Genomic DNA, 22,762 nt, shown 5'->3' with positions numbered 1-22,762 from the left:
AGAGGTGTTCAAGTAGAGGTCCCTTGAAGTAAAAACAGAGTTCTCAAGCAGATTCAGGGCTCTTTGGACTGAGACGAGCAGCTAGACGGAGGTTGTTGGAGGGAATGGGACTTTAGAAGCAGACTCCAAGGAAGAGACCCTATTCTAGAGGCTGATGGCCTCCCACGCTGAGCCCAGTAGGCTGGCATGGAGCTGGGATTAAGGGAGTCATGCCTTATGAATAGCAATGTGCTCTGAGACTGGTTAAGAGCCTGTCCCCAGCACCGTAGAACCTGACCTTATTTCATAATAAAGCCTTTATAGAGTTCATCAGATTTAAAATTTAAATTGCTCCCTCTCCATCAATAGGAGACTGGCATCCTAAGAAAGAGGAGACAGTTGGACCCAAGTTGGATGTACAAGGCAGATAGTGTGAAGGCAGGGAGAAGAGGGGCATCTACTTGCCAAGGACACTTGAGCCTCCATAAGCAGGAGAGAGGCACAGAACCCATTCTCTTTCAACCTTCATTTTGGACTTCCAGGCTCCAGAATGGTGGTGTGCTATTTTTCTGATAAACAACCTCAGCGTATGGCACTGTGTTATAGCCATTGCATCATAATTCAAGGAGGGAGCAAACAGTCATCAGCACCGGACACAGACAAGGATGTGCCACGGATAAGGGACAGTGGACAGCTTGGAGAGGTGACTTGGTGACTTCAGAAGAGGGTGGTGTAGACTAGAGTTTGTCAGCAGATGACACTTAGGACTCAGGTGACTTCTTCTGGGGAGGCACCTGCTCAGAGTGAGCACTAGCTCACATGGAGGGAGCAGGAAGGACGGGCCCTCCTGGAGGCAGCCTAAGGGCCCAGCTGGCACCACAGGCCCCTATGGTCTGCGTAGCTTTAAAGCTGTCTTTATCAATATTGTAAAGAGGAAAGAGCAACTGAGGACACATGCTCAGCCACCAGACTCCAAAGCCAGAGGAGCCAGGGGCACCAAATGACTTCAAAAGCCTTTCTTAATCAACTGTATTTTATTGCCAGTTATAAATATTTTCCATTTGTCCCATATTTACAATTGTAAAATAGTTCAGGATACTATACCCTCACCCACCTCTCTGCATCCCTCTATAAACTCCATGAAAATCGAGTAGGAAATAAAAAGCTCTTTCGTGGGGGGAGGCCACCCACCAGGCTCCCCCTCTCAGACTCCAGACAACCCCACGTGACAGCAGGCAACGCTGCAGCTGATGCTACACAGTAGCAAGGCAGTGGCTGGTGGCGTCTGGGGAGGGTCAGGACACCAGGCTCCGCAGGACATTGGTGATAGTCCAGTGTTGTCCCGAACACTGCTGCAGCACCAGCTGGAAACCAAACTCCATGTCGCTGTTTTCTTGCAGCTCCAGGCAGCGCTTGGACTTGCGGTTTTGGATGGAGCCTCCCTAGGAGCCCAACAGAAAGAGCGTCAGAGGGCACATAAGCAACCAGGAGGATCCAAGGAGCCCCAAGCTTTTGGGGTAGCTGGGATGATAGATGGCTTAGGAACCAGCATTCCCATGGCCACAGCTTCCCTCTGCTCCTGTGTACTGATCTTCTCCCAAGGAATGAGTGCATGCCTCAGTTTCCCCATAGGGCCCTGCCCCAACTTCTATCTACCATTTTGGGTGGTGTCACCCTGCTTTGTCCTATAGCTGGTTCCTAGTCAGGGGGCCAGCCACTGCTCTGAGAAGCCTTGTTTGCCAACTTCTCCATGATCAACCTACATCTGAGCATCCCTCAGACTGGGGACTTCTTGCTCCTAAGGTTCTCCAATAGATGGAATTTGTTAAGGCTGGGTTCAAGGAAACTCGAGACCTTGGATATTGTCTATATGGCTGTTATCTTTCAAGGCCTGAACATAGCTATACAACTGATGTTCTGGGAGGTTGTGCAGCCACAAATACTGTTTATGTCCAAAAGCCCCTGAAGGAAGTGGTGTTCCCAAAAGAACATATACAGCAGCCCAGGTGAGGTCCTGAGGGGTGTGGCCCTCTGGGACCACTGGCTATGGATCTGCTGTGAGCCTGGGATGTGTTATCATCAGTCAGACTTGGAGTTGAAACAGTCAGAGTTGCCTGACTGATGATCCCAAGAGTAGACATTGAGTATCTGCTAGACCTGCCTAGCACAAGAACCCGCTCCTGTGGTCCCCATCTTGGCAGTAACAAGATGCTTGTGGGGCAAACTCAAGCAGTTTCACGCCCTCATCTGGCTCGTCATCATCCAGTCAGGTACCAAATATTGTCAATTCTCCTCCCCTCCTGTCTTGTCCCAGCCACTCTTTCACCATGTTTGCCTACTTCGGACCCCTGACATCTTTCATCTGAATAATTTCTTCAGAATCCTAATAAGTGGTGACTATGTTGACATGCATGGTCAGCCTTGAAAACACCCCAGCGCAAAGGCCTTCATGGCTCAGGGCTGCTTCATTTCTGAGCCCTCCCCAGCTCCATACCCCAACCCCTTCCAGGTTTCTGGCCTCTGTTCACTCAGTGCCTAGGCCTCTTCCCTACAGTTCTGTGGCAGCCTAGCCCACAGCCATATCTTGAAGCCCAGCTCCTCTCCACTTCCCCAGAATTCCAGCCACCTCCTCCAGGCACCCAGCTGGCATGGTGGTCTTTACCCTGTACCTTCTCCAGCTCATGCTAGGAAGTTCCCTGTGTGAGGGAGAGATGGCAAGTCTCTCCAGAATGGAGCTCACTCCACGGTGGCCACAACCATCCCCACAGCAACCAACTGCTGACCTCTCTAGAGAACATGAAGACACATTTCTCAGGCCTACCTAGGAAACAGCACCCAGGCTAAGCCCTATTACTGGTTCACAGATCTAAAGTAGTCCTGTGGTCAGCTTGTCCTGGTCTCATCACCCTGTCTGTCTTGCTCCTGGAGGTGGGGATAGAGCTCATGCAGGAAGTCAGGACCAACCCAGCTCTTTTAAGTCCACACTCTGCCTGCTCTGCCTGATTTCAGCCTGAGGCCAAGAGGGGAGAATGCTGATCTCAGAGCTTAGCAATTCTGTTTGTCAGCTGGGGGACTAGGGTAAGGGTCCCCCATTTTACTTATCAATAGGCCTAAGGGGTAACACTTGGAAGGATGAGCAGAAGGGCTCATGGGAGACCTGTTTCTCTGCAAGCTGGAAGACAGCACAAACACACGGGTCTGTTCAGGGCATCAGCCTGGGGGAGGGGTCATAGAAATGAGGCTGGACCAAGCTCCATCCATTACGCGATAGATTCGGGCTGCTCAGCACATCTCCGTGGCCAGAAGCAGGCTCTGCCAACAGCAAGGCTGGATGCTTCACATCTCCCTACTTCGCTGACAGCCATGCCTGTCACTGAGGCCTTCCTTGGGCACCTTCCCAAGGCAAGAGAGTGAGGAAGGAGAAGAAGCGTCTCCGTCAGAGCTGCAAGGCTGATATTTCCCAGGCCCTGCCCCGCCACAACCCAGCCCTCAGCACCCTAAGAGACAGGAAGTGTGTGATCATTGGGTGAAAACAGCCAGTGCGGCCTTCCAGAAGAGTGTGGAAGAAACGGTTCAAGTCCAAGAGCAGGAATGGGGCATGTAGAAGGGATTCCACTTGACTGGCACTATCGGCACCTTCCTGGGAGTGAGAGCTTCTGGAAAACTGAACAATGTCAAATGCTTTCAGGAAACACACCTGTTGTAGGGAGCTGTGGGTTGCATTCCGCCACCCAGCTCCCACCACCGGCTAGCTTTACCCGAAATAACAACACACAAATTGTATTTATTTAAACACTGCCTGGCCCATTAGCTCTAGCTTCTTACTGGCTAATTCTTACATCTTGATTACGCATTTCTATTAATGTGTGTAGCACCCCAAGGTGTGCTTACCGGGAAGATTCTAGCCTACGTCCATCCTAGGTGGGAGCTTCCTCGCATCTGCCCCAGAGAGGAGAGCTATTGAGTCTGAGCTCACCTCCTCTTCCTCCCAGCATTCTGTTCTGTTTACTCCACCCACCTATGTTCTAACCTATGAGGGCCAAGCAGTTTTTTTATTTTTTAACCAATGACCTTCCTCCATCAAACACCTGGGGGTGGGGAGTACAGCCAGGCCCTCTTTGGTGGTAAAACCAGCACCAGCCTTGGGCACTACCCTCCTCCTCAGAACATTTCTCTCACGGAACAACTACTAGGCCTTTTCCTACCACCCACCAGACATGCAAAGAAGCCTTGACTCCTTCTATTCATAGCTTTCTCACACTGGGAAGCAGCCTGGCTTTCTTCCTGTCAGTGTCTTGACCTGTAGGTTCTGCACTAGAACTAACATTATTTGCCATTTTCCTGGCACCTTGCCTGGTGTGTTCCCTGCCCAATCTCACGAGTTTCTTACAACACCATCCAGAGGGGGAAGTAATAAGAGCCCTCATTTTATAGAACTGGAGGATGGGTTTTTGAGAGCCGGGGAGACTTTCCTAAGATTCCATGTAGAGCCTAGTTGGGACCCCAGGAAATCTTCCCCTTCCCTGTTCTCCATTAGATAAATAGCCAACAAAGCTACCACTTACCCTACCGCACGCCTCTCTGTGAGGTAGGGGCTAGACTAGGAGTAGGTGGTACCCAGTGCTGGGGAAGAAGAAGATGTCTCAGGGAACTAAAGCCTGTTTGATCTGTTCCCTTTGAGGGATCTCTGAACGGACAAGATTCACACATCCTTCCAGCTACTGCCCAACGTTCAATGAGCATCCATCAAGTGCCACACACATTTCTTAGCTGCTTCAATGTATTCATGACTGAGAAAGAGGAGGTTTTTGTTCTTATGACAACTGCGCTCTAGGAGGGAGAGCTGGCAACTCTAGCAAGAAGAGGAGAAAATAAGGCTATGCCCCCAGTCATGGAACTCAGGAGGAGGCATAAGCATGCTGGGATCAGGGATGATTATCAGTTGATAACAGTGAGGCCTGAGCAGACACAGAGAGGAAGACAGCCGCAGGTCCAGGGACCTGATGAAAAGCCCTGCGGGCTTGGGGTGAGGTTCAGGAAACTCTTGGGGTGCATTTGTGCAGAGGCAGAGGAAACATCGGTAAAAGGGAGGCGATGCTGCCCAAGGAGTGAGGGTAGGACCATTGAACTCTGGATTTTTGTCTGCAAGGCGGAGTTAACTTTTGCTAGGTCAGCTCCATGTGCTAAGCAGATCCCTCTGGGTTCTGGGCCGGGCCGAGTTTTGGGAAGGAAGGATGCTTGGACCTGTGCTAGCCAACTCTTGTCCTAAGCTCCAGGGGCTTGGGCTGCAGCACTGGTCCAGTCTCTTGGCTCTGGAACTGGAGCTGGCTGCTGAGATCTGAGCATTCCTCTCCATGGAGGGCCCTGCTTGTTGGTTTACCAGTCCAGTCATCAAAATTATTTGTGTAATACTTACATCTACAGGATCTAGAAACACACAATACTTTTAATTAAAGAATTTAAATAAGGGCAATTAAACCTGGCAGGAGAGAAGCTGCAGCACACAGAGGGCTTAATTGGAATGAAAACCTAATTAAATATGGAAGCAGCCATTGAAAAAAAGGCAGAAGTTGTACGTATAGGATAAAGAATACTAATAACAATTTTTAGAACCAGTCCCAGTCACTGTCTTGTTCTTCCTTCAGGCAAAGGGCCCAAGCAGAAGCAAGTAAGGGAGGACTTTTTCTCAGGCCTTGGTCATGTGACCTAAGGAGTGATAATGTGACCTAAGCTTCTGTCTATCATCTCATCTGCTATTCTGGGCCACTCAATATCTTAGCACAGAGGACTAAGGATACATGGGACACATGGAAGTCACCGTCTGTGAAAATCTCAGACACTGTTCTCAGGTCATGATACAGCCAAGAACCTGTCTGCCTCAGTTTCCCCAAGAGTATATTAGACTGTGGCTAAGTGTGGGTCAGATAGCACCGGCCTAGCCCTACCCTACTGAGGAGGGGGAGGGGCATGCTGTGGTGTTTTCCTCACTGTTTCCCTGAGAGGCAGAAATGAAGATTTCTTGTTCATAAAACCAGAGACTGAGGCTTGGGGAGCTGACTCAGGCTCATGGTTAGCAAGTGGTGGACTGGGCTTGAAGCCCAGGGGTTGTCCACTGGAGAGGACAGTCACCAGAGTGCCTGGGAAACCTGGCCACTACCCTGCTTTCCATTTCAGTGGGTCTCAGACATGGCCTGAAAATGGGCCTCTTGCACTCCCAAGTGCTGTCCTAATGGCAGCACTGGTCCGGGTCCAACTTCCAAGGATCAGCAGCACTTGTGACCCTCTTTTAGGAAACGCCTGGCCTGTGTCCCTGGGCAAGAGGCTCTGGGCTGTTTGGGATGGCCTTCCCTGTACTCGGGTAGCCTATGGCCAACTGTACCGGATCCTAGATGCTGGATTTGTTGCTGCCTTTGCTTACCCCAGACTAGCATCTTCCTTGCTAGTGAACTTTCCAAGGGCAAGCAGCCCTGTGGGTCTTGGGCTTTAAGCTCAGCCAGTTGCAAAGTTTCCCAGTTAAGTACTTAATGATTGGTAATCAAATACTTCAAAGCTTGGGCGGGACATTAGGCCTAGTTACAGAAACCCCAAGATTAGGTGTTTTGTAGAGTAAAGCAGTCTTTGTGTAGCATGAATATTCAACACTTACTGTGTTCAATGTGTACTTCAGTGTTTTCTTACTTCAAGGGGATTCACCTAAGCCTAAGTGAGACGCTGCCTGGGACTAGCTATGTGGAGGCGTAGCCTGAGGATGGGTATCTGTAACCAAGGAGAGGCAGAGAAGACCCCAAAGAGAGCTGGGCTTCTCAGTCTGTAGAGTTAGCTAAGGTGGCTATGGCCTGGCCAGATCACACATGCCTAACTCAGCAAGGAGACCCCAGCCTCAAATTCCCACAAACTGCTTTTCTGGACAAAGACAGAGCCATCCTGGTGTGGAAATTTACAGTGTGGATTCTTGAGACAGCATTCCTAGGTCTGACTTCTAACAATTTCTTAACTTGTTTGTGCCTCATTTTCCTCATCTCTGAAATGGGATATTAGAAAGTTTCTTATAGCCCCACCATGGTTTCAAAGAAGTATTTATAGAAGGTTAGCATAGTGCCTGGTATTTTATAAACACCATATAAATATTTGATACATTTAAAAATCCCATGCAGTTCTGGGAGCTGAGCAATCACATCTGCTCTTGTCCCTGATCTCTGCAGGAAGAGAAGGAAGAAGAAAATGCTGATTTCTTTAATTTTAAAAATAACTAAGAAAACAGGGTCTAAACAAAGCGCTGTCAGTCCCTTGCAACTGGACAGTTCCTCTTGCACCCTTTCCTATGACCTGGAAATGAAAAGCTGCTTTCTCCCACAGCCACAATGGAACACCCGATTATAGCCCTTTCTTTCCAGCACAAAAGGTTCTCAAGACTGGATGTGCTGATAGCGCTTGGGGACAGAGTGGGGGAAAGTCAAAGGTTTCTCCTCCCTCGAGCAGAAGAATTCTCAAACAAGGTTAGCTCCCCCATCCCCGGGGAAATGCGCCTGCAGACAGGTTTTGTAGCAGGATTTAATTTTTTTTTAAATATTTTTTTATTATTATGTATACAATATTCTGTCTGTGTGTATGACTGCAGGCCAGAAGAGGACACCAGACCTCATTACAGATGGTTGTGAGCCACCATGTGGTTGCTGGGAATTGAACTCAGGACCTTTGGAAGAGCAGGCAGTGCTCTTAACCTCTGAGCCATCTCTCCAGCCCCCAGGATTTAATTTTTTATCTGATATTTATTTCTTATCAGGTTATCACATTGGGCCCCGGCAGTCAGAAACCACTATGAGCACTGGCCTCTGTGATCTCCTGGGACATCTTCCCACCCTCCTGGCACCAACACACACCTTTGCTCGTCTCATTGACAGTCCCTCCAAGAACGTGGCAAGTCCAGGGCTGAGATGCGGGGCTTCCTCTGTGTGATCCTGAACTCTCAGCCATGTCAATATTTCTTTCTACCAAAGAACTGATAGCTGAGGGCAGCTAGTAGAAAGTGCAAGCCAGAGAGCCTGAGACAAAATCCCCCTTTCAAACATGGCCACACCAATTTACACTCTGCCCTATGCAATATGAGCATCTGTTTAGTACAAAAGAAATCTTCCACCTCCTCAAAAATGCTGTTATAGGGAGAAATGCACATGCACACACATGCACACACATGCACACACACGCACACTCATGCACACACACGCACACATGCACACACCCGCACACACATGCACACACATGCACACACCCCCACACACGCACACACATGCACACATATGCACACACATGCATACACATGCACATACCCACACATATAAAGTGTGTTTTGCCTGCTTTTAAGAACAGTAAACAAGGTTGATGAAGGAAGGGCTTTGCTTGTCTTTGGCAAACAGGAGGCTTCTAAGGGTCATACATTTATTTTAAAGGGCCTCTTCATATGATCAACAGCAGACTGTATGTCTGTCTGGTTGGATTTTGTCAACTTGACACAAACCGAGGCATATCTGGAAAGAGGTACTTACAATTAAGAAATTGCCCCCATCAGATTGACCTGCAGACAAGTCTATGGGGGTATCTTCTTGATTAATGATTGATACGGGGGGTAGCCCACTGTGGGTGGTGCTACCACTAGGCAGGTGGTCATGGTTTATATAAGGAAGGGGGATGAACAAGTCATGAGGAGCAAGCCAGGCATAAGCAGCTTTCTCCAGGCTTCAGTTCCTGCCTCTAGGCTCCCGCTTGAGTTCCTGGTCTGACTTCCCTCAGTGATGGATGGTGATAGGGATATGTAAACCAGATAAACCCTTTCCTCCCCAAGTTGTTTTTGGTCACAGTGTTTATCATAGCACAGAGGAGCAAACCAGGACAGTGTCCACTTTGTCCCAATGTCCTCTGGTAGAGCTGCCTAAAATGTGGGACACAGTCCTGTTATCCACGCTACTCAACACTTGAAGAGAGTGCCACAGGTCAGGATGATGGGTAAGGGGTCCCACAAATTGTCATCATGAAGACCCTCATTTAAGTTTAGCTTCTTAATTTGTGTCTTTGGGCTGGCCCAGTAGACTTGTAGAAGGCACAAACCCCACATGCTCTGCAGCCTGACTTCAGTAGCTTAGACTTGTAGGGTTTCAGGGCTGGGAAGGTGTGAAAGCCGCCTAGTTTGGCATCTGTGGATCGCCTGGCCCCTCAGTGATCCACCAACCTCACGAATAACTCTCACCCTGGCTCTTGTGTTTTCCCCCCACCATGGGACAAGCCAGCACCGCCTTACACTTGCCGGTCCTAGAGATTCCAGAACGAGAAGCTCAAAGCCTTTTGCCATCTTTCTGGTCTTTGACACACCCATTCCTTCTACTGCCATTCATGTGCACATGAGGGCTGGAGGAAGCTGGGACTTGCAGAACACAGTCACAGCAGCCTTCTCAGGGTTCCCCAGTAAGATCTTACAGCGAGCGGTGACCCTAGCACTGGATTAACTACCCAAAGTCACGGAGATTGTTAGGGTTGCGGTGGCCTTGACAGCCCATTGCTCTACTGATGTTCTTCTCATGCCAGAGTGTCTGCTGCTCCCCTTCCCATTACCTGGTCCAGAGGTCACTAACCAAAATGCCTCTTTCACTAATGTTATACCATTGTCTTAGAATGTCCTCTAGATCCTAGGTTGAAGAAAACTCTCAGGAGATTGAAGGTTGTACACTCAGTTAATAGGAATTTATAATACCTAGGAGATAGTCAGTTCGGGGATTTCTTTAAAGGGGCAGACAGGAGTCAGAAAACTCATGGAAAGCAACTAATAGCTACCAACCTACCATTTCCCAGGTGAAGGAGGTTTCACAGCGTGCGGATGAAAATACTGGCTATTTTGAGAGATATTTGTTTGATGGCATGATTTTGGTCACCTTACCAACCATTCTTCAAGTCCAGAGCTAGAGGTTATCATGGGTTCCTAATACCATCCCACCCCGACCCAGCCATTATCACCAATCCATCACCGTGGTCCACAACACTGACATGTCTCTCAAAGTCCTCTCCGACTGATGTTTGCACGGCTATCAAATCCTCCCGCCTATCCTGGGGAATGATAGAGAGTCCCTTCCCTACCTTACTCCCCAGCTTCCAGCCTCTCCTACTTCACCCAGCTGCCATGGGTATATTCAGACCTCACCAGGAATACTGCTATGGTTTAGACAAGGGCTGTCTTCCTTGTGTTGACATCTGTGTCCTTGGCATGGTGGTTTGCAGTAGTGGGGCCTATTGGGAGGCCCTTAGGTCACTGAGGGCCTTGCCCTCTCTTTAATCCCTGTATTAGTTATTGCAAAAGCATGTTGTTACCAAAGAGAGCCTGAACTCTGTTTTATTGTGAGCTCCCATCTCTAGCCATGGCAACCACCATCCTTCAAGAGGTCATCAATAGAATTGAGGAGAACTGTTCATTAAACAATCCCTTCTTGCTATGGGAATGGAAATTGATCAAGACCGCTTCAGAGCTTTGATTTAAGGGGAAGTCTAAAGGTGGGTGTGGCTTTAACAATCTTCCCCTCCCACCGGCCCCATCACACTCTAAATTCCACCCACACCACACAGAAGATACATCTTCTGAAAGAATACTGAGTTCTGCTAGGCCTTGACCAAGGCAGAACTTCTGTTTGGGGTGCTCCTTTCCCTCCCTCCATCTAGGGACTGTCTGTACATGCTTTCAACAGTCAGATCAAACAAACTGCACACAGGAGTCCATCCTCGTATTCTGCTCATGGAGTCAGTCACCCCAGGCTCCCAGAGCAGGCACAGCCCTGTTTCTGCACTTATCGGCCTGTTTTGTTGTGTGTTTACACGCCCCCGAACTCCTTGAGGGCAGAGGCCCTGTCTGATTCACATCTTCATCCCCCTGCCAAACCCCTGTACTCAATAAATGTTTGATGAACGACTGAAAGAAAGAATGTTCATCATCAGAAAATTGCTCATCAGAGCCCTGTACATCGGCATTGCCAGGAGATGTTTTCATCAGATGTGGCTTCAGAATGGCCGTGTCTAGCAGTGTCTCAGTTCAGCCAGAAGCACTGGAAATTCAGAGGTTAGAGGGGGACAAACTATTTGTTAAACAGAAAGTCAGGGTATGAGATAGAACAGAGATATGCAAATGCCTTTTTGTGAGGAATCTAAGAGAATCTCACTGAATTATTTTTAAATTAATTCAGCGTGTCTGTGACGTTCAAATGTGGTCCTCGGGAGATAAATAATGCATACTTTGGAACCAGAAAAGAGATTCTAAATGCACCAGAGAAATCTTCTCCCATCTCAGCTTCTGCAGCAGAACATTCTAGTTGCTCAGGTCACTGCATAATATGCAAAGAATAAAATGTGTTACAAGAAAATTAGCTGAAGTCCAAGGCTGTGTGTGCACGTGTGTGGCAGTCACAAGTCGGGGTCTCTCACTGCCCTGGTGTTCATCGGTTCAGCTAGGCTGCCTGGCCTCCCCAGCTCTGGGATTATGAATCTGCACCACACATTCATTTTTTTTTAATGTGGGTACTGAGTATCAAACTCAGGTCTTTGTGCTTGCAAGGCAAGCATTTTACTTCCTGAGCCATCTCCCAGGCTTAAACACAAAGTTTTAATCATTTAAGAGGCTCCAGGCTTCCTTTGGCCTTGAGCAGTGATCTCCTCATCAATGAACAGTGGATGGATGGATTCCAGGTTTTCTGATAAATATCGATCGTTTTACATCAAGCAAAAATTGCATAGTCATTATTGAATAGTTAATAGGAGTGGCTGTTTGGGGTTTGCAAACTAGGAATTGAAAGATATTACTTCCAAGCAGTTCCCTTTGGTGTAGGGATCAAAGCTGTGGTTGCCAGAGCACCTGGGGAGTTTTAATTAGACATATGCTAATGTGCTGCAAACTGCCTGGCCTCCAGAGCGCTACACAGCGGCACTGTCTGCTTGGCCGGTCAACGAGTCCATTCTTGTAGGAGTCATGGGGGGCCGCCTGTTTGAGACTACGTTCTGCTATGGAACAGTGAAGGACCTCATTGTGAGATGGATTTTTCTTGAGGCTGAGTTTCAAAGACAGACAGACAGAGCTGTCTCCCTACTGTTTCCAGAGTTTCTTCAGGATCAAAGCCTGCAAAGGTAGCTGAGAGATTTGGTGAAATAGGAATAGTCACATTTGGGTGATGCAAGTTCCCAGGACCCAGGACACCTTTCTGTCCTGTGACTCCCCTTAGGTTATGGCAAGATAGTCCAGAAGAATCTGTCTTCCTGCCTTCAGAGAGGTGAGGCACATGCTGGACCATTTCAGGAATCAGCCACACTTGATAGTGCAACTAGTTCAAGGGCCAAAGTCTGAGACCCTTGGGTCAGTCTCAGATGCTGCCTGGGCAGTGACCTTGAGGCAGGCAAGGATGCCAAGAGCCCTCAAGGTCATGGTGGAGAGGGAGTTGAGAATATCTTTCAACCTTCACTTCAGCCTCCTAGCAGGGCCATCCACAGCTGAGGAAGCACACTCTACCTGCCTGTGATGATGACCTAGCTTGGCTTTCTAAAAACTACCTTCCCATCTGCTTTCCCAGCTCAGGCTCCCATTCCGAGTCTCTAACTATCCCCTAAGTCTATGACCTTGATTTGAACGTGCTGTTTAGGATTGCTACCACTCACTTAGGACAAGGATGGCTCTCTCAAAACCCCTGACCCTATACCCAGATCACAGGCCAAACACGCCTTGTGCCCACAGAGTAGGATATACCCCTCAGCACCAGCATCTTCCATCTCTATGTGGGGACAGTTATTAGATCAAAGTTCCTTGTCTTGCCCTTCCAGAATCCTTCTTCCTCATGGCAGAAACAACTGTCAGGGAGATTTGAGTGATGGACTTTTACTGTTTAGTCTCCTGAGAGTTGACAGTCCTTCCTGCCCCCCCCCATTCTGTTTAGGTCCCCAGGTGCTTTGGAGTTCTAGAACCATATGGGGCTCTCTCGCCTCCTGTTAGAATCACCTTACTACCTAGAAGGCCAGCGTCCCCATCCACAGGCTGAAACTGATCCTAACAGCAGACACCCTCTGGTGGGAAGCTTTTGGGGCAGAGGCAAAGAGTCCATTTGAATCTGGGTATCTGACTCCTGAGATTCTTCTTCATAATGAGAGACATAGTAGCCAAGGAAAGGTAATGAGTTAAATGCAGGCCTCCGAATTGATGGAGACCAGAGGAAGGAAAGCTCCATGGTCAACCACGTGGGGGCTGCTCTGCACAAACCATCCAGACAGTGCCCCGAGCAGGAGCCTCATCCCTACAGCGACCACTACCTGAGAGAACTGCCAATGCAGCTTCATCCTCTTGGCCTTGGCGTAGCTGCACTCGATGAGCCGTGGCCGGCTGTTGACGTCCACCAAGCAGCGGTTGTCGTCGTCATCAACCGTGGGGCTCAGGACACCCACGTGGATCTGCTGACCGCTTGTGTAGTACACATTCTAGGGTGAAGAGAAGGGGAAAAGGTCAAATGACGCTAAGTGGCCATTGTCACCAGACAACTGGAAAACAGACCCCAGGTTTTTATATACAGTGACTTTCAGATGCCTAACTAAGACAGTGGACAGCAAGAAACTCTTCCAATTTGTGATCTAGGAGAGCATTTGGTCCACACGGATGGAGTATGGAGACAAAACTTTCAAGAAACGAAACTCGCGCCCACTGCATGGCACACTCTGATATTTTCCATTCTATTCTTGCATTGAGAAACATTGGCCATAACCTTTTAAATTGATTTTACCACCCAGAGCTTTGAAAGTACCTCTCGAATCCATTATGTGCAGACTCGCTGACTTCCTTCATAAATATTTTGTGCCAGATGCTGCACTTGGCCAGGAAACAGAGCACAAAGGCCCAGGCCCTGCCTTTGTTGGGGGCTGGGAGGTGAAAGATACCAAGTTTCTACCTCTTCTAAGCCTGTATACAGCAGGGGCTTAGCAAGCGTGTCCCAAGGGGTCACACTGTTGGCCTTGAGGGTATGCTAGGAAACCTCCGGTCCGCACTCCTATTTAATGAGGGCTCGCAGCTATGACTTACTACAGTGAGGGGATGCAGAGCGTGCCAGCTAAGGAGGAGGCGAGGGAACGAGTCACAGAGCCTGGCCTCAGCAGCTGAGGGTTCTGCTTCAGAGAAGCCACACAAGACTCTGTTTTGAGCTGTTTCCAGAAGGAGTGTGTCATGAGGGGTGAAGCACCATCTACCAGGGACGCTCACTGGAGCCTCAGCACCCAGATTTCTGCTAGGACAGCCTTGGCCTGACGTGTAAAAAAATGCCTGTCTTTTTCCTCCCATTCTGATCTTCTGTCAAGTCATTTAGCAAAATGACTATTAGCTAAACCCAACTAGAGGCCAGAGAACATGGGAGCCATTGAAATGCACCATGCGGCAGCCTCCCTGGGTGGGAGGAAAGGGGTGGAGAGAGAGGGACAAGTGTTATGGCCAAATCAATCCCCTGATAGCATCTCACAGTTTAGTTTATCAGGTTAGTAAATCCAGGGCCAAAGACATCAAAACCAGCAGCCTTACTGATTGCTCTCGTTACAGAGGTGAAGGAGTGTAATGACCAGAGTTCTAAGCAGAGGCAAAAGGTGCAATGTCCAGCTCCACATGGAGATGTAACCGGAATGCAAGAGACAGGGATGCCTTGTCAAGTTAGCTATGGTTGAGCTCTGAGTTTCTAGTGTAAGGCCAAGGAGGTCCGAGGCTGTGGCCTGAATTTCTAGGCTGCCAGAAGGAAAGCTGAGGACCTGTTGAGAATTCTAGTTCACTGGAGTTGAGGAAGAACTTGACAGAGGTAGGATTTAAGGACCTTCAGTAGCTGTGCAATTAAGTATAACATTTATCTATCTACCCAAATAAGAACTCAGTCTCCAAATTGAGAAGTTGAGTTCTGGGGATACAGAGGTGAGAAAGCTGTTGTTTTTGTGTGGCCTGGAGACTGGATGGAATGGATGGTCAACCTTCTCTGTCAATGGGATGGGACTGAGAATTACCTACGGGGTAGGGTAGGGTGGGGGGCTTCTGGATGTGTCTGCGAGGGAGTTCCCAGGAAGACTTAACTGAGGAAGTCCCAGGCTGGATAGAAAGGAAACCACAAGCTGAGCATCAGCCTCCATCTCGCTGCTTCATGACTGGGCACAGTGTGATAGGAGCGCCATGTTTCCCTGGCTATGACTTCCATGCCATGACAGTCCGTAGCCTCAAACCGTGAGCTGCATTTAGCTTTCATTCTGGGTATTAGCTGTTTCTTGTCATGGTAACAAAAGAGTAATGGACAAGCCAGCCAGCCACACCAGGAAGCAATGTCACCAAGTCCACTGATGTGACACATGAACTATGTCCCACCCTCACCTCGCTCCCCTCTGCCTTACTCTAACTCTTGCACTTTACAGCAGGAAATAAAAAGTCATCAACTCCTGAGGCCTTTCCTGAATGTGCAACAGCCACATGTGACCTCAGGACAAGGAAGCTGTCAGTGGTCATCTTGGGAGCCAGGACTGAGGCTCAGAAGCATGAATGCAAGAGAAGGATGGCTAGGGGAAAGGTACTTCCCTCCCTTCCTGCCTCCTGTCATCAGAGTCCGCCTCTCGTCTCCAGGGCGGGGTCTCCAGACACAGTGGCCACCCAGGTAATAGCTGGAATCGGTTTTATCCACTTAGCTGCCCTGGGGCGCCTAGGAGATGCTCTGAGCGGCATGTGTGTGCTCACTGCTGCTATAGCTGTCACCAGCGCTGTTTATCGCTCCCAAGCCGCAGATCATAATGGGGACGGACAATTGTCTGTTGTTTAAAGAGCCAGCGACAAAGTGCATCTTGATGAGTGAAACTAGGAAGCCTGAGGATCACAGAGACGGATTTGGCAAGGAAGACTCCCTGTAGTCCTCCCGCGGACTCCTCAGAAGCCCAGCCGGTAGCACACTGAATCAATAACTGACCCAAACACATAAAATAGGGGAATGACTTTGTGCGGGATGCCCCTTGCTGATGCCCACAGGCCCAGTAAACATGGCCATGCTTTCAGAGCAATGAGGAGCTCTGAGGGTTAAACAAGAAGTGATGGAGAGCTGCGCTCTCCAACGGGGGCTCCATGGTAGTTTTGCTTATTAGAGGTCACTTAGGATACCTGGAGATAATGGTTTTTTAGTTATGACTTGGTGAAGGAGAGGTTCATGGTACCCAGGGGTAGACAGAGTATACAGAGCCTCTCAGTAAAGTTAAACTGCCTGGCCCCAAATATCAGGGGTAGCATTGTCATGAGGTCCTGGTGTAGACTGCTCATAATCAAGCTGAAATATCTGTAGTTGTGCTACGCCAGAAGGGGCTCACACACCCTGACTCATTTAATTCTAATGGTGCCGTGTGTCAGGGACAAGATTTGAGTACCCCGTATCCAAAGCACTTGGCACCAAGGAGTTCTGATTTCAGATCTTTAGAAGGATTTTTACAATAGATGCATATACATTCATAAGAAAGTATTTTGGAGATGGGACTCAAGTCTAAATACAAAGTTTATGATTTATATATACTCTGTGCACATAGTCTAAACACAATTTTATACATAATCACTTCTTATAAAAGGTCAGCTTTGCGATTGTCTGTGTGAGTACTCAAAGAGCTTCAGCTCACAGAACATTTCAGATTTTGAATTTCTACCCACATTACCATTATCTCCCATTCCGCATATGAAAAACCGAGGCAAATTAAGATATTTGAGAGGAAATACACGATGTGTCCAGAGTCATACAAAGGTGACTAGCAGCTAAGATTCAAACTGCAGTCTGCCTCCTGAGCCAGACCCAGGACAATTCACGTCCTTCATTTAGTTCCCTGCAACCCTTCAACTCCCAGTGAGTGGGCTGGAAGGTAGTAGGGAGTGACAGGAGACTGGTTTCCACATGGTCTCCTGGAGCCACCATGGGGTCTGGACTAAGCACTGGAGGATGAGAGGGTCCCTTTACTAAAGACCAATAGAACACAGGATGCTAAGACAGCAGCCTCTTGCCTGTAACTGCCAGAGGCAGGCTGTTATCCTGTCTGGATGTTTTACAAACCCCCGGTGGTATCGAAACGATACCCTGGCCACTCAGCTCCAGCTGCAATGATGAATTGCATCCCTTCTTCACTCAGCCCTGCACAGCTCAGCAGGGCTGCACACCTGACTGGCATTTTATTTTGAAGCCCGATGGAGAAAGAAAAATCACCTACAACTCTAAGAACAAACATCCATGTCTTAGGTCTCATACGAGTGGAGGCCAGGGACGGGAGCGATGATGAATGGCCTAGCTGAAGACAGCCATGGAGACCACAGAGCTCTGCCTGCACACTGCTATCCTCAGGGCCGCAGGGTCAAGGTTGGGCATAGAGCCCCCAGAGCAGGAGGATGTGGCCTTGCTCGAGTTCTTCACCTCTGACAAGGCATGCCTTGCAGGATGCAGGTGGACCCCATACCAGAGTCCCTGTCCTGGTGGTATGCCCTGTCCTGGTGGCATGCCCTGTCCTGATGGCATGCCCTGTCCTGGTGGTATATACCCTGTCCTGGTGGTATGTGATGGACCATACCATCCACCCTTCACAGGTATCAAAGGTCACTGACTGACAGGACTCTCCAGGGTAGAGGAAGGGCATGCGAAGTGGGAGGGGAGAAGACAACAGCTCTCTTTTTGTGTGGGTATTGTTAGGGCTTCAGTTCACCTTTATCTTCCATCTATGAGGAAAGGGAAACTGAGGCTACATGCAGTTTTTCAAAACAATTCACCAAAATCCCGAGTAGGCCTGTTCTCTTTCACTGCCTAGAGGGTGTCCCTAGCTAGGTTGAATTCTCCACAGTTCAGGGCCTGTATTTCTCTTCAGAGACAGAAGCCCTGGTGGTCCTCCTATTCCTCAGCAGCCCAGGGCTGGAGCTGAGGCTCCACCTCTACTCAGTCCAACCACAGTAAGGCTGGTGCAAACAGAACATGGCTCCCTCTCCCCAAGGACCACTCCACTCCCTTTAAGGCCAGCTGTCCTCTGAGTCCTGGGCATCGAAAAGGTACCTGAGGCCGCAAGGGCTCTTCTTCTAAACCTATCTTAGAGATTTTTTTCTTTTTTATAATTCAGTGTCATAGGATATTTTGTTGGTATAAAAGCTGACAAAGAACTTCTTTAAAAAGTTCTTTAGAAAGGATTGATAGCTGAGCCAGGTGTGGAGATGACCTCCTGCAATCTCAACACTCAGGAGGCAGAGGCAGGGGGACCTGTGTGAGTTCAGGGCCATTAGGACTACATAGAGAGACCTTGCAGGAAGCATCTCCCAGCAGGATGCTATGACTCTGCAAGCTTTTAACCCAAGCAGAGTTTGCAAACCCTGGCTAAAAGGATTTCACCTCCATTTCCAGCTTCGGTACCCCTTGCACCCTTTGGGACATGGCCAATCTGTAAATCTTTCAGTCCTCTCACCACCACCCCTCCATACTTCCCGGTGTAGCCTCTATGGAAGTTCTAGAACCTTCCACACACTTCAGGAATCTGTGGCGAAGCTCCTTAATGACTTGTATTAGTCAGTTTGCTGCTGCTGCTGCTTAGGACACTGATCAAACAGCAAGCAGGGGAAGAAAGGGTTAATTTAGTCTTATCCCTCCAGAGAGATGGAGTCCACAATGCCAGGGAAGGCACGGAGCCGGAAGCTCACTGGTTACATGTTCTTTCTCACACAGGCAGGAGCGCAAGGAAACTGGAAGTGGGGCAAAGTTATAGACCCTGAAAACTCGCCCCTAGCGATGGATGCACTTCCTCCAGCAAGGCTCCACCTCTTAAAGGCTCCACAAACAGTGCCACCAACTGGGGACCAAATGTTCCAATGCATTCCTCATTCAGACTGCCACAAGATTTAATTTTCTGGGCACAGTTCAAGTACTGGATATCTTCCTATCACTGGACACAGGAGAAAGTGGGTCACTGGGGGCAGGCCTTGAAAAGTCCAGTCCACTTCTTGCCTTCTTCCTGTTTCCTGCTCCACCAAGTCATCGTGGGTGTAAGGGGTGAAGATACAGGGCTACACACCCCTGCCAGCATGGCGCACCTGCTCCCGTACCTCCCCCTTCAGATGAGCTATGTTTCCTCAACCCATGAGCCCAGACAAACAGCCCCACGCTTAAGTCACTTCCTGTTTAGTACCTCGTTGTAGCAACAAGAAAAGTCACTAACACAGGGACCATTCCAGAAGATTCTAGTGTGCAGCCTCGATAAGCTAGCTGTGTTTAAGGAGACCCTGGGAAGTGTAGACACAAAATGTAGGGGTGGTATGTTGAAGATTAAATATTGAAATCCCTAAGTGTAGTCACAACATCTTCAGAGCAAGGGCAAGGCCCTGACAGGGACCAGGGTCTCCATGAGGGAAGGGGATGGCATAGTGAGGAGGCTACCCTCTCCATGTCTGCGGCTCCTCCTGAGTCTGACTGGCCTGTGAGTGAGTCAGGCAAGCCTCCGCCAGGGAGTTAGAAATGGCACAGGTCGGGGAGGAGGGAGGAGTGGAGGCTTGTTTAACTCAGTCTCAATTTATAGAGTGGTGCTGTGACATCCAGAAAATGTATTAGAAATGGGCTTTTTGTCCTATTTACCCAAAGATGAGCTGCAGGCCTCTGCAGACAGGGTGGACTGATTTAAAGGTTTGGTTATTGGTCATTAATCCCTTGACACAGAGGTTCATTACGGTTCTCAGGGCCACAGTGCACTGCCAATAAATCAGGAGTTGGGGGTGAGTCACTTCTAAAACACCCTTACATCCACCAACCTCAGCACCAAGTCCGTGCAGGGGATGGAGGCATTTATAGCTCCCAGCGCTACGTTCTAAGTGACAGCCATGTGTAAGGCAAGGCTTCTAAGCCAGAGCCTCCCCTGGGACTCATTTCTGCCGTGAATAGATGAGTTTAAGCCCATGAGTCCCTGAGTCTTATGGAGAGAGGCTTGTAATGGTGGATGACCTCAATCAACTCAGTAACCCTCTTCTCAAACGTCAGGCCCCCAAAGTGGACAGGAGTTAGACATATTCCTGCATTGAACTGCTAACCACATGTAGCAATATGTCTAGGAGATTCTCCTGGCCAGGCTTCCAGTAGCGGACTGGTTAGAGAGTTGCCATGGCCCAGGTCTGGGTGATGAACTCCACACGAGGAGGCTTTGGGTACAGCTTAGAGTGGGGTCATTTTCCCAGATCAATGCCATAGAAACATGCAACACAATTCTGTGGGGTGACGGGGAGATGAGGAGAGTCATCATGAAGACTGTTGACAGCCCGCTGGTAACCAAGAGAGCTGCGACCTCACACCGTGCCCTCTGCCAACACATCTGAGCACTTACAGTCTTTCAGTAAAGATACCCAGGGGACCTAAGAAGCAGTGCTGGGCTACAGGTGACAAAGGAAGCAGTTGCAGGTCTGTTGAGACTCTAGACAATCGGAGTTCATGTGTACAGAATGGCACGGGAGAATGGAGCTGATGCCTTTGAACTTGGGGCTGAACAGAGAGAGCCTCCCACTGTGAACCCAGGAGAGTGACCAAGTGGCCTGCAGCACTGTCACTGGGTGGGGATAATTCACTTAAACTTCCTACTGTCAGAGCACTCAAAATGTCATCTCCTCTCATGGGGACCTTGGGAGAGGGTTGAAGTGGGAGGGGAGAGGCAGGGAGGGGAGCAGAGAAAAATGTAGAGATCAATAAAAATCAATAAAAAATGTCATCTCCTTGTACCCTTGAGTCTTCCCCCATCAAATATGTCAGATGTGGCTTCTTGTCTAACGTTGACCACTATGATACATGAATATCCAATCAGTTTTCAGATCTATAATGTGACCTATCACCCCTCCTCCATCTCTCTCCATATGTTATAGAGTAATAGACACACATGCGCACACAGACACATACACAGGCACATATGGGAGAGAGAGTTTGATTGGGTTCAGTTTTGGAGGTTCAAGTCCAAGATCTGGCAGACACACTGCTTTGGACTCTGTTATTGCAAGATAACAACAATCGGGGGACAGAAAGAGTAAAAGTGGGACTCAGTCTGTCTCCCGGGTCTAAGGGACCCTCACTAGGTTCCCTCTTCCACTGCCACCTTCCTGGAGATTGGCATTTTATCTCGTCCCTTTTGCCCTGGGACCTGCAGCATCCCAGATGGATGAGACTGACCCATGGTGACCATGGAGCACGAACAAGGCACAAGCTCTAATGGCAGTTTATAGCCAAGGTCATCAGCCTACAGAAACTGGCCCCAGATGAAGGGTAAGGTCAGACCCTACTCTATGGGACACTGACTTTGGAGCCAAAAGGGCCACCGTGAGGAAGCCATCACTGGAGACCACAAAGATTCTGATAACTTCTAGACAGCTTTAGGGAGATTGAGGACACACAGATGTAGAGCAGCAGGCTTTGCTTTGCCAGCTGCTTTTGCCAGGTGCTACAGGAGAGAGGTCAGAGAAGAAATGGACATGTGGTATGACCGAGAAACGATTGTTACTGTAAGCCGTGGAGGTTCTGAGATCGTGTGTTACTGGGGCATGACGAGCCTGGACGATGGGCAGCCATTTTGTTAAGCTCCCTCCCCCATAATACTGTGCCAAAGTAGAAATATCAAATTCAAGGCATGACAGGGGACTCTGAAAGCATATGCCAAGGTCAGTTGAACTAATGTGGAGAGGGGGCATTGATGTAGAAAAGATGAACACTGCTTAGACTCAGGCCCCTTTTCCCACCTGCCTATGACACAAATGATGTATTCAACTGCCATTCTCTGCTTACTTATCTGTGAAAACAAGGCCAATCATGGTTATAGGGAACTTGGCACGGGGTGACTAGTGCTCCATGCTTGGTGACAGTGTCACCCTTGCACCAAAGGTCCCTATTAGATCCCAAGTTCGCTGAGGACATTGACCATGTCTGCTCTCACCTTGCTTACCATTACATGCTGATCATTGGATCTTGACCCAGCACACACGCAAACACACTAGTTTACTGGACTAGTGTATTAGACACAGCACACACGCAAACACACTAGTTTACTAAACTAGTGTATTAATGGCGTATACTAGGGACCCTTGTACTTCAACTTGGAAATCCTTCCAGGCTTGTTCCCTAGTGTCTGCTCTACACCCCTTACTTCCTAACCCCAATCATCACTCTTCATAGAGCCCAGTGGATAAATGACTCTCCCCGAGACATAGAGTGAGCTAGATGGAATGATTATCTGCCCACCACCCCAGAAACAAGGAAATACTATCTCTTGCTGGAACAGTACAGCTGCCTTGTACTACTTTAAGAGCTTAGGATGTTCCTAGGATGATAGGAACATACACAAATTAGGCTACCACACACATGACCTTCCATCACCCAGGCTTCTCCATGCTAACCAGCATGTCCTCTCTGGGTATGTGGTCACCATTTGGGCTCTCTGTTCTTCCACAGATACCCCACTCACTGGCAAGGCAGCCAGAAACTTGTTCGTCTTGGGCATCCCTCCAAGTTTACCAGAGCCTAAGCAGTGGCTCTTTCCTGTTGTCCAGGACCAGCTCCATCCAGTCCTTGGACGGTATCCCCTCTAGTCCTCACTCGGTTCACACCTAGGGATGTTGTTTAGTTTATTATGACCTCTCTATCCTAGTGCTGATCTCATTCTCTGGTTCTTCCCCTAGGCTTCAAACATGCCTGCTTATTGCTTTCCCTGGAAAACAAACACAAGCACATGCCTTGCTCAACCCCACAGTCCTCCT

The 22,762-nt window shown here is 48.9% G+C and overlaps 1 protein-coding gene across 1 annotated transcript in view; it reads right to left on the bottom strand.

Annotated features, from left to right (window-relative positions):
• Positions 1-1,000: 1,000 nt before the first annotated feature.
• Galnt18 (polypeptide N-acetylgalactosaminyltransferase 18) overlaps positions 1,001-22,762 on the bottom strand; it is a 310,769-nt gene continuing 289,007 nt past the window's right edge. Inside the window, exons 10-11 of the mRNA XM_041667178.1 lie at positions 13,300-13,464; positions 1,001-1,421 (exon numbers count right to left, since the gene is read on the bottom strand). Coding sequence (XP_041523112.1) covers positions 1,275-1,421; positions 13,300-13,464 — 312 coding nt within the window. The 3' untranslated portion in view covers positions 1,001-1,274. The remainder of the gene's footprint in view (positions 1,422-13,299; positions 13,465-22,762) is intronic.

The sequence above is a fragment of the Microtus oregoni genome, unplaced genomic scaffold (genome assembly GCF_018167655.1).
Source record: "Microtus oregoni isolate MIOR12 unplaced genomic scaffold, Mior012 000016F_ref0000370, whole genome shotgun sequence".
NCBI lineage: Eukaryota > Metazoa > Chordata > Mammalia > Rodentia > Cricetidae > Microtus > Microtus oregoni.
Note: the sequence above shows the minus strand (reverse complement) of the source record. Positions and strands in the feature narration are given on the sequence as shown.